Genomic DNA, 12,797 nt, shown 5'->3' with positions numbered 1-12,797 from the left:
GCCAGGTGTGGTGGCTCATGCTTGTAATCCCAGCACTTTGGGCGGCTGAGGCAGGCAGATCATCTGAGGTCAGGAGTTCAAGGCCAGCCTGGTCAACATGGTGAAACCCTGTCTCTACTAAAAATACGAAAATTAGCCGGACATAGTGGCACGTGCCTGTAATCCCAGCTACTCAGGGGGTTGAGGCAGGAGAACTGCTTGAACCCAGGAGGTAGAGACTGCAGTGAGCTGAGATGGTGCTACTGCACTCCAGCCTGAGCAACAGAGGGAGACTGTCTCAAAAAAAAAAACAAAAAACAACGATTTGGACATAGATTGACATAGAGAAAACAGAAGAAATATGAACAAAATCTCATAAAAATGTGGAACACTTTCAAGTGAACATAACCTAATGAAGGACTAGAAGGACAGAAAGAGGCAGAAAAATATTTAAAGAAATAATGGCTGAAAATGACATAGTAAATAAAAGCGGAAGAAACAGTATAAAAATTTGTAAGAAAAACCAAAACATCTTACTTTTACTAATTTTTATAAACCTTTTAAAGTTTGCACATCTAACACTACGAGGACCTTTGGATACTTACCTGTTAAAAATTCTACTACACAGGCCGAAGCAGGCGGATAACCTGAGGTCAGGAGTTTGAGACCAGCCTGGCCAACATAGTAAAACCCCATCTTTACTAAAAATACAAAAATTAGCTGGGTGTGGTGTGTGGTGGTGTGTGCCTGTAATCCAACCTACTCAGGAGGCTGAGGTAGGAGAATCACTTGAACCCGGGAAGCAGAGGTTGCAGTGAGCCAACATGGTGCCACTGCACTCCAGCCTAGGAGATACAGCAAGACTCCATCTCAAAAAAAAAAAAAAAAAAAAGCTACTACAATCAGAGTATTTTAATTAAACAAAATTGTATATATTACTGTGGGCAACAAAATGTTTTCATACATACATTGTAGAATGACGAACTATAGCTAATTAACATATATATTACCTCACAGTTATTATTTTTGTGGCAAAGACACTTTACATTCACTCTCAGCATTTTTCAAGAATACAATATATTGGTTGGGTGTGGTGGCTCACACCTGTAGTCCCAGCACTTTGGGAGGCTGAGGTGGGAGGATTGCTTGAACCCAGGAGTTCAAGACCAGCCTGTGCAACATGGCAAAACTCCGTCTTCACAAAAAAAAAAAAAAAAAAAAAATTAGCCAAGTGTGGTGGTGCGCACCTATGGTTACCAGCTACTCAGGAGGCTAAGGTGGGAGGATCACTTGGGCCAAGGAGGTTTAGGCTGCAGTGAGCCATGATCATACCACCACAATCCAGCCTGGGTGACAAGAGTGATACTCTGACTCAAAAAAAGAAACAAAACCACACACACACACACACACACAATACTACTAATTATAGTCACCATGTCGTAAAATAGAACTCTTGAATTTATTCCTCCTACGTAACAAAATTTTGTATTCTTTGATCAACATCTCCCCTATCACCCAAGCCCATGGTAATCCCATTGTGTGCTCTACTACTATGAGATCAACTTTTTTAGCTCCTATATAAGTAAGAATATGCGATAGTTGTCTTTCTGTGCCTGGCTTATTTCATTTCAAATAAGGTCTTCCAGGTTCATCCATGTTATTGCAAATGACAAAATTTTGTTCTTTTTTATGGCCGGATAATATTCCATTGCATATATATACCACATTTTCTTCATCCAATGGACAATTAGACTGACACCATACCTTGGTTATTGTGAATAATGCTGCAATAAAACATGGGAGGGAGGGCAGATATCTCTTCAACATATTGACTCCATTTTTTTTTTTTTTTTTTGAGACAGAGTCTGGCTGTGTCACCTGGAGTGCAGTGACATGATCTCAGCTCACTGTTATAACCTCCAACACCTGGATTCAAGCAATTCTTCTGCCTCAGCCTCCAGAGTAGCTGGGACTACAGGAATGTACCACCACACTTGGCTAATTTTTTATTATTTCTGGAAGAGACAGGGTTTCACCATGTTTGCCAGGCTGGTCTCAAACTCCTGGCCTCAAGTGATCCACCTGCCTCGCCTCCCAAAGTGCTGGGATTATAGGCATGAGCCACTGCGCCTGGCCTCAACTTCATATTCTTTGGATATATGTCCAGTAGTGGGACTGCTGGATCATATGGTAGTTCTATTTTTAGGGTTTGTTTTTTGAGACAAGAGTTTTGCTCTTGTTGCCAGGCTGGAGTGCAATGGCATGATCTTGGCTCACCACAACCTCTGCCTCCCAGGTTCAAGCAATTCTCCTGCCTCAGCCTTCCAAGTAGCTGGGATTACAGGCATGCACCACCATGCCCGGTTAATTTTTGTATTTTTAGTAGAGGCAGGGCTTCACCATGTTGGTCAGGCTAGTCTCGAACTCCTAACCTCAGGTGATCCGCCCACCTCGGCCTCCCAAAGTGCTGGGATTACAGGTGTGAGTCACCATGCCCAGCCTATTTTTAGTTGTTTTTTGTTTTGTTTTGTATTTTCAGTAGAGATGGGGTTTCACTATGTTGCCAGGCCGCTCTCAAACTCCTGACCTCGTGATCTGCCTGCCTTGGCCTCCCAAAGTGCTGGGATTATAGGCGTGAGCCACTGTGCCCGGCCTATTTTCAGTTTTTTAAGGAACCTCCATACTGTTCCTCAAAACAGCGGTGCTAATTTACATTCTTACTAACTGTACGGATTCCCTTTTTGCCACACCCTGGCCAACACTTGTTATCATTTGTCTTTTTGGTAACGGCCATTCTAATTGGTGTAATATGAAATCTCATTGTGGTTTTAAAGTGTTTCCCTGATCATTAGTGTTAAGTCTTAATGTTAAGCAGTTTTTCATATACCTATTGGTCATCTGTATGTCTTCTTTTAAGAAATGTCTATCTGGTCCTTTGCCTTCTAAGACAGCATCTCACTCTGTGCCCCAGGCTGGAATGTAGTGGCATGATCTCGGTTCACTGCAACCTTCCCTTCCCAGGCTCAAACCATCCGCCCACCTCAGCCTCCAAGTAGCTGGGACTACAGGTGTGTGCCACTACACCCGGCTAATTTTATCTATTTTTTTTTTTTTTTAAACAGAATTTTGCTCTTGTTGCCCAGACTGGAGTACAATGGTGCAATCTCGGCTCACAGAAACCTCCGCTTCCCAGGTTCAAGCAATTCTCCTGCCTTAGCCTCCTGAGTAGTTGGGATTACAGACACCTGCCACTGCGCCCAGCTAATTTTGTGTATTTTCAGTACAGGTGGGGTTTTGCCATGTTTGCCAGGCTGGTCTCGATTTCCTGACCTCAGGCGATCCACCCACCTTGGCCGACCAAAGTGCTGGGGTTACAGGCGTGAGCCACCGCGCCTGGCCAATTTTATCTATTTTTTTTTTTTTTTAAACAGAATTTTGCTCTTGTTGCCCAGACTGGAGTACAATGGTGCAATCTCGGCTCACAGAAACCTCCGCTTCCCAGGTTCAAGCAATTCTCCTGCCTTAGCCTCCTGAGTAGTTGGGATTACAGACACCTGCCACTGCGCCCAGCTAATTTTGTGTATTTTCAGTACAGGTGGGGTTTTGCCATGTTTGCCAGGCTGGTCTCGATTTCCTGACCTCAGGCGATCCACCCACCTTGGCCGACCAAAGTGCTGGGGTTACAGGCGTGAGCCACCGCGCCTGGCCAATTTTATCTATTTTTTTGTAGAGACAGGGTTTCACCATGTTGCCCAGGTTGGAATTGTCTGTTTTTTAACTGGGTTGTTTTCTTACTATTGCATTCTTTGAGTTCCTTATATATTTTGATCATTAACCCCGATCAGATGTATAATTTACAAATATTTTCTCCCACTATGTAGGTTGGCTCTTCATTCTGTTGTTTCCTTCGCTGTGCAGAGGCTTTCCAGTTTTGAGGTAATCCTATTTGTTTATTTTTGCTTTTGTTGCCTATAATCAGGATCTTTAAAAAATAGCTCTGTGATATGAACAGCTTAGAGATGTGATCTCCGAATCTGAATTTTTAATTAGTGGATAAATGATAAAAGTTAACTTCACCAGCAATTTTACCATCAGTTTCTCTTTTGTAATGTGTATTTTAAGGGCCATATTTCATTAATGATCACCTGTCTGTGGTGCTAATCTTCAAAAGAGAAAACAGAATTTGTGTCATAGAAAAAATATTAGTAATCTACCATATAACTTAGCAAAACATCTCTGAAATTTTATTTTTTTGGAGAGGGTCTCGCCCTGTCACCCAAGCTAGACAGGCTAGAGTGCAGTGGGGTGATCCCAGCTCACTACACCCTTCACTGCCCGGGCTCAAGTGATTCCCCTATTCCAGCCTCCCGAGTAGCTGGGACTACAGGTGCAAGCCACCACACCCAGCTAATTTTTAAATTTTTTTGTAGAGACAAGGTATCACTGTGTTGCCTAGGCTGGTCTCAAACTCCTGGGCTCAAGCGATCTTCCCACCTTGGCCACCCAAAGTGCTGGGATTATAGGCATGAGCCGCCATGCCTGGCACAGAAATTTTAAACAGAGTTGACCTTATCAGTGATCAGAAGAAAGGATTAAAGAGTAAATATCTACTTTGATACAATGAAGTGTTTTCTTATAGCTTTTGTGAGTACTGATACTTAAAGTGTTTAAAATGTGTATTCATAGGCAAAAATAACGTTTATGCAGTGGACATGATGAATCTGTTGGTCAGAATCCAGATATCTTTCCTCTCCTTGCCATTTTTTTTAAGATCACTTCTGTAGTATTTCTGCCAAAAAAATACATATCCTGAATCCAGTCATGAGGAATCACCAGACAAACCCAAACTGAGGGATAATATACACCGTAATTGTCCTATATGCCTCTAAAATGTCATGGACAAAGAAAGACTAAAAAACTGTTCCAGATGAAGGGAGACTAAAAACACATGGAAATTGAATCACTAAATGCACGAGGTTATCTTTCATTGGATTCTGGACAAGAAATGGGGAGTTATCATTTTACAAAGGATATTATTAGGGCTGGGTGCGGTGGCCTGTGCCTATAATCCTAGCACTTTGGGAGGATGAGGCCAGAGGACTGCTTGAGGTCAGGAGTTCAAGACCAACCTGGTCAACATAGCAAGATCCTGTCTCTATTAATTAAAAATAATAATTAAAAAAAGGATATTATTAGGACAACTGGCAAAATTTGAATGGGGACTATAAAATAAATGGTATTAATGCTAATTTCCTGATTTGATGTGTATACTGTGGTTATGCAGGAAAATGTCCTTGTTTTTAGCAAGGGTAGACTTAAGTTTTTTTTTTTTTTTTTTTTTTTTGAGACAGAGTCTCGCTCTGCCGCCCAGGCTGGAGTGCAGTGGCCGGATCTCAGCTTACTGCAAGCTCCGCCTCCTGGGTTCACGCCATTCTCCTGCCTCAGCCTCCCACGTAGCTGGGACTACAGGCGCCCGCCACATTGCCCAGCTAGTTTTTTGTATTTTTTAGTAGAGACGGGGTTTCACCGTGTTAGCCAGGTTGGACTCGATCTCCTGACCTCGTGATCCGCCCGTCTCGGCCTCCCAAAGTGCTGGGATTACAGGCTTGAGCCACCGCGCCCGGCCGACTTAAGTTTTTAAGAATAATGGGATATCATGCCTGCAATTTACTCAAAACTAGTTTAGCAAAATAATACATATATGTGCATGCTTATAAAGAGAGAGAATATAATTAGGCAAATATGGTAAAAAATGTAACAATGAGGAAACTTAGTGAAGGACATACAAGAATTTTTTTGTGCTATTCTTGCATCTTTACGTCTAAAATAATTTCTTTTTTTTTTTGAGATGGAGTCTCACCCTGTTGCCCAGGCTGGAGTGCACTGGCGCCATCTCGGCTCACTGCAAGCTCCACCTTCTGGGTTCTTGCCATTCTCCTGCCTCAGCCTCTCGAGTAGCTGGGACTACAGGCACCCGCCACCACACCCAGCTAATTTTTTATATTTTTAGTAGAGACAGGGTTTCACCGTGTCAACCAGGATGGTCCTGATCTCCTGACCTGGGGATCCACCCACCTCGGCCTCCCAAAGTGGGATTACAGGCGTGAGCCACCGCGCCTGGCCTAAAATTTCAAAATAAAGTTTAAAAACTAGTGGTCGGGTGTGGTGGCTCATGCCTGTAATTCTGCACTTGGGAGTCCGAGGTGGGCAGATCACTTAAGGCCAGGAGTTCGAGACCAGCCTGGCCAACATGGTGACACCCCACCTCTACTAAAAATACAAAAAAAATTAGCCGGGCGAGGTGGCGGGCGCCTGTAGTCCCAGCTACTCGGGAGGCTGAGGCAGGAGAATGGCGTGAACCCGGAGGCGGAGCTTGCAGTGAGCTGAGATCTGGCCACAGCACTCCAGCCTGGGCGGCAGAGCGAGACTCCGTCTCAAAAAAAAAAAAAAAAAAAAAAAAAAAAAATGTAACAATGAGGAAACTTAGTGAAGGACATACAAGAATTTTTTTGTGCTATTCTTGCATCTTTACGTCTAAAATAATTTCTTTTTTTTTTTGAGATGGAGTCTCACCCTGTTGCCCAGGCTGGAGTGCACTGGCGCCATCTCGGCTCACTGCAAGCTCCACCTTCTGGGTTCTTGCCATTCTCCTGCCTCAGCCTCTCGAGTAGCTGGGACTACAGGCACCCGCCACCACACCCAGCTAATTTTTTATATTTTTAGTAGAGACAGGGTTTCACCGTGTCAACCAGGATGGTCCTGATCTCCTGACCTGGGGATCCACCCGCCTCGGCCTCCCAAAGTGGGATTACAGGCGTGAGCCACCGCGCCTGGCCTAAAATTTCAAAATAAAGTTTAAAAACTAGTGGTCGGGTGTGGTGGCTCATGCCTGTAATTCTGCACTTTGGGAGTCCGAGGTGGGCAGATCACTTAAGGCCAGGAGTTCGAGACCAGCCTGGCCAACATGGTGACACCCCACCTCTACTAAAAATACAAAAAAAATTAGCCAGGTGTTGTGGCACATGCCTGTAATCCCAGCTACTTTGGAGGCTGAGGCAGAAGAATCACTTGAACCTGGGAGGCGGAGGTTGCCGTAAGTAGAGATCATGCCATTGCACTCTAGCCTCGGCAACAAGAGTGAAACTCCGTCTCAAATAAAAAAAAATAAAAAGTTTAAAAACTAGGCTGGGCGCGGTGGCTCAAGCCTGTAATCCCAGCACTTTGGGAGGCCGAGACGGGCGGATCACGAGGTCAGGAGATCTCGACCATCCTGGCTAACATGGTGAAACCCCGTCTCTACTAAAAATACAAAAAACTAGCGGGGCGAGGTGGCGGGCGCCTGTAGTCCCAGCTACTCCCGAGGCTGAGGCAGGAGAATGGCGTAAACCCGGGAGGCGGAGCTTGCAGTAAGCTGAGATCCGGCCACTGCACTCCAGCCAGGGCGACAGAGCAAGACTCCGTCTCAAAAAAATAAATAAATAAAATAAAATAAAAACTAGTGTAATCTTTTGTTTTTTTTTTTTCGAGCTGGAGACTTGCTCTGTTGCGCGATCTTTGCTCACTGCAAGCTCTGCCTCCCAGGTTCACGCCATTCTCCTACCTCAGCCTCCCAAGTAGCTGGGACTAGGACTACAGGCGCCCGCCACCAGGCCCGGCTAATTTTATTTATTTATTTATTTTGTATTTTTACTAGAGATGGGGTTTTACCATGTTAGCCAGGATGGTCTCAATCTCCTGACTTTGTGATCTGCCCTCTCGGCCTCCCAAAGTGCTGGGATCACAGGCGTAAGCCACCACACCAGGCCAAAAACTAGTGTACTCTTAAAGCAACTGGCAAGGAGAAGGGAAATCTCTGGATTCTGATCAACAGATTAATCACGACCACTGCCCAAAAGTTATCCCATTTTTGCCTATGAAAGTCCAACATTTTCAAAACGTGTGCAGGTGTATACTGCCACAGGCATAGTAATGTTTGTAGCATTATAATTTCATAACATAGAAACATAATGAAAATATACTATTAATAGGCATTTTTGTAATACTGAAATCAACCAAAATATACATCATAAGGTTAAATAAAATGTTTATAAATTTGGAAAAAATGAGTTAGATTTCAATACACTTTAGCATTACTGCTCTGACATTAACTTATAAGACATGAAAGGCTATCCACGATAAGTGATATAAGCAAATCAAAGCTTGCCTCATTCTGCATGTCTCTACATTCACAGAAGAGTATCTGGAAGAGTTTACATTAAAATCTGTCAAAGCAATGTCAAAGCAACCTGTGGTTGTAGGGGAAGTACTTTCAATTTTTACTTTAGAAAGTTCTTTTTTTTTTTTTGAGACAGAGTCTCGCTCTGTCGCCAGGCCGGAGTGCAACGGCCCGATCTCGACTCACTGCAACCTCTGCCTCCCAGGTTCAAGATTCTCCTGCCTCAGCCTCCCGAGTAGCTGGGATTACAGACGCGTGCCACCACGCCCGGCTAATTTTTTGTTTTTTTTTTAGCAGAAATGGAGTTTCCCAGTCTTGGCCTCCCAAAGTGCTAGGATTACAGGCGTAAGCCACTGTGTCCAGCCCTTTATGTATTTCTATATCGTTTGATGCTTTTTGTTTTTTTGAGACAGACCTCACTTTGTCACCCAGCCTGGAGTGCAGGTGTGCGATCTCAGCTCACTGCAGCCTCCACCTCCTGGAGGTGATTCTCCTGCCTCAGTCTCCTGAGTAGCTGGGATTACAAGTGCGTGCCACTGCACCTGGCTAATTTTTGTACTTTTAGTAGAGACAGAGTTTCGCCATGTTGGCCAGGCTAGTCTCGAACTCCTAACCTCCAGGGATCTGCCTGTCTTGACCTTCCAAAGTGCTGGGATTACAGGCATGAGCCATCGCAGCTGGCCTGTTTGATGCTTTTTTTAAAAAAACATAAAGGATGTAGAATTATCTGGATCAAAAAATAAAAGGAAAAAAGTATCTCACTGCATATAGCAATAAGTTAGCCCACAAAAAGATACTGATATAAAACCCTAGTTCTGGCCATGTGCAGTGGCTCATGCCTGTAATCCCAGCACTCTAGGGGGCCGAGGCAGGTGGATCACAAAGTCAGGAGATCGAGACCATCCTGGCTAATATGGTGAAACCAGTATCTACTAAAAATACAAAAATTAGCCAGGTATGGGGGCACGCACCTGTGGTCCCAGCTACTTCCGGAGGCTGAGGCAGGAGAATCGCTTGAACCCAGGAGGTAGAGGTTGTAGTGAGCCGAGATCACACCACTGCACTCCAGCCTGGGCGATAGAGCGAGACTCCATCTAAAAAAATAAAATAAATTAATGAAAAACCCTACTTCTTAAAAGAAAAGAAAAACTTATGTTATTACCTTGATTTCTCATTGGAATGGTTAGTAGAGCAAGGTATGGCAATAGCTGAGTTTGGAGGCATAAAGCTGGCAGGCAGAAATCAGGAAAAAGTGCTTTTGCTGCCAGGCAATTTTCCCGATACTGTATAGAAAAGAAAAAAAAAGATGAAAGGAAAAATGAAATTAAAAATATGTATTCCTAGACAAACTAAGTTTACTATATAAATGTACACAATAAGTTTATATTAACTTGTGGGTTTATATACTACAAATATACTTTTAATAGCTTATTTAAGTAGTCCTTTATAGTTTTTCTAACATTGTCTAATAAAGTATTTTACCTACACAACTATTTCACATTCGATGAACAAGAATTTTTAAAAGACGTTGAATGTATAAGAAAACCAAATTTAAAACTCAAAGGAATTATTTATGAGCACATACACATCACAAATTACATGAAAATATTATTTTTCAATGAAATAATTTGTTTTCTGTAGTCAACATAATGTTACGCTGAGCAAGAGAAAAGCATAATCCCTGCCTTCCAGAAGCTAACAGTCTTAGATAATTTATATGTAGCTACAAGGCAAAATTAATATATATGCCATAAAAGACAAAGCAGGCCGGGCGCGGTGGCTCACACCTGTAATCCCAGCACTTTGGGAGGCTGAGGCAGACAGATCACGAGGTCAAGAAATTGAGACCATCCTGGTGAAACTCTGTCTCTACCAACAATATAAAAAATTAGCCGGGCGTGGTGGCATGCGCCTGTAGTCCCAGTTACTCGGGAGGCTGAGGCAGGAGAATTGCTTGAACCTGGGAGGTGGAGCTTGCAGTGAGCCGAGATCACGCCACTGCACTCCAGCCTGGGCGACAGGGCGTGACTCTGTCTCAAAAAAAAAGACAAAGCAAGTCAATGAGATATAAATTGCTTAAAAATGATTAAATTCTCCAAGAAATCTGTTGGAAAAAATGTCCTAGTTAATAAATTATAGGGTAATTTTCAGCTGTATGATTTTAGAACCGGAAGACATCTCAGAGACAACCCAGTCCAGGGGTCATGAATTCAGATATTACAGAATTCAAGCAGGCAATATAAGTGAATGAACCAGCTGGGGACAGTGGTACCTACTACTCTCATCTCAAAGGGGCAGATGCTACATGGCGAGGTGATTGCTGCCATGCAGAAATACGAACCAGTGTTATACTTCACTTTCCTTTTGTTTTTCTGAGAGATGGGGGTCTCCCTCTGTTGCCCAGGCTGGAGTGCAGTGGCACAATCATTGTTCACTGCAAACTCTGCCTCCCAGGCTTAATCAATCCTTCTAATTCAGCCTCCCAAGTAGCTGGCACTAGGTAGGAAAAACAAAAAAAAATTTTGTTTTTCTTTTTACTGTAGATTTGGGATCTCACTATGTTGCCCAGGCTGGTCTTAAACTCCTGGTGTGTGCCACCACACCCAGCTAATTGTTTTATTTTTTTTTATAGAGATGGGGTTTTACCATATTGCCCAGGCAGGTCTCAAACTCCTGGGCTCCAGTGATCCTTCCACATCAGCTTTCCAAAGTGCTTGGAATACAGGTGTGAGCCACTGCACCTGGCCTTTTTTTTTTTTTCCTACTAGGAGATTCCAGAAATTCTGAAGCTAGAAATTCATATCTAACTTTTTTTTTTTCCTGAAACGGAGTCTCGTTATGTCACCCAGGATGGAGTGCAGTGCAGTGGCATGATCTTGGCTCACTGCAACCTCCGCCTCCTGGGTTCACACGATTCTCCTGCTTTAGCCTCCTGAGTAGCTGGGATTACAGGAGCGCATCACCACACCCGGCTAACTTTTGTACTTTTAGTAGAGATGGGGTTTCACCATGTTGGTCAGGCTGGTCTTGAACTCCTGACCTCGTGTTCTGCCCGCCTTGGCCTCCAAAAAGTGCTGGGATTACAGGCGTGAGCCACCGCGCCCAGTCGAAATTCATATCTTGTAATCATTAGTCTGATTTTTAAAGATTGGCAATTCATTTTGAAAACTTTGTTGTGTATTTTGTCTTCAACTTGTGTGCCACCCATTTTTTACCTCTAAATAATTCAATCATCTACATTTTTTGCTGTGGAGAGTAAGAACACATTAGGTGAATACCTTGTCCGCATAGAGGCAAGGCCAAGATTTCCTCTCCTTTCTTTGATTAATTTAAATTGACAAGCTCTCTATTTATAGTATACAATATGATGTTCTGAAATATGTATATATGGTAGAATGGCTAAATCAAGCCAATTAACATATGCATTACCTTACATACACATATTTTTGTGTGGTGAGAACACTTAAAATCTACCGTTTTAGTGATTTTCTTTTTTTCTTTTTGAGACGGAGTCTTGCTCTGTCTCCCAGGCTAGAGTGCAGTGGCGCGATGTCAGCTCACTGCAAGCTCCACCTCCTGGGTTCACGCCATTCTCCTGCCTCAGCCTCCAGAGTAGCTGGGATTACAGGCGCCCACTGCCACGTCCGACTAAATTTTTTTATTTTTAGTAGAGACAGGGTTTCACTGTGTTAGCCAGGATGGTCTTGATCTTCTGACCTTACGATATGCCCACTTTGGCCTCTCAAAGTGCTGGTATTACAGGCATGAGCCACCACACCCGGCGGTGATTTTCAAATACATGATACATTGTTATTTTATTTATTTATTTATTTTTTGAGACGGAGTCTCGCTCTGCTGCCCAGGCTGGAGTGCAATGGCCGGATCTCAGCTCACTGCAAGCCCCGCCTCCCGGGTTCACGCCATTCTCCTGCCTCAGCCTCCCGAGTAGCTGGGACTAAAGGCGCCCGCCACGTCGCCCGGCTAGTTTTTTATATTTTTTTAGTAGAGACGGGTTTTCACCGTGTTAGCCAGGATGGTCTCGATCTCCTGACCTCGTGATCCGCCCATCTCGGCCTCCCAAAGTGCTGGGATTACAGGCTTGAGCCACCGTGCCCAGCCGATACATTGTTATTAATAGTCACAATGTTATACAATGTATCTTGAACTTAAAACTTATTTCTCCTGGCGGGGCACTGACATGGTGGCTCACACCTGTAATCCCAGCACTCTGGGGGGCCGAGGCATGTGGATCATGACATCAAGAGATCTAGACCATCCTGGCTAACATGCTGAAACCTCGTCTCTACTAAAAATACAAAAATTAGCTGGGTAAGGTGGCGTACACCTCTAGTCCCAGTTACTAGGGAGGCTGAGGCAGAAGAATTGCTTTAACCTGGGAGGCAGAGGCTGCAGTGAGCCAAGATTGCGCCACTGCACTCCAGCTTAGCGCAGAGCGAGGCTCAGTCTCAAAAACAAAAAACAAAAAAAAACTTATTCCACCTGCCTAACCAAAATTTTATATACTAGGGATTTCTATTTTCCAGTCAGCATTCTCAGGTTGAACTAGGATTTATTTATTTATAAATTTTTTCTTTTTCTTGTA

General features: G+C 43.6%; 1 protein-coding gene across 12 annotated transcripts in view; it reads right to left on the bottom strand.

The window, feature by feature from the left end:
* RAD17 (RAD17 checkpoint clamp loader component) overlaps positions 1-12,797 on the bottom strand; it is a 48,379-nt gene that overhangs the window by 6,543 nt on the left and 29,039 nt on the right. For all 12 annotated transcript variants that reach the window (XM_033179780.1, XM_033179783.1, XM_033179777.1 and 9 more), the window contains one exon: positions 9,357-9,477. In XM_033179780.1, coding sequence (XP_033035671.1) covers positions 9,357-9,477 — 121 coding nt within the window. The remainder of the gene's footprint in view (positions 1-9,356; positions 9,478-12,797) is intronic.

This window comes from Trachypithecus francoisi, unplaced genomic scaffold (assembly GCF_009764315.1).
Source record: "Trachypithecus francoisi isolate TF-2019V2 unplaced genomic scaffold, Tfra_2.0 Lachesis_group2, whole genome shotgun sequence".
NCBI classification, from domain to species: Eukaryota; Metazoa; Chordata; class Mammalia; order Primates; family Cercopithecidae; genus Trachypithecus; species Trachypithecus francoisi.
Note: the sequence above shows the minus strand (reverse complement) of the source record. Positions and strands in the feature narration are given on the sequence as shown.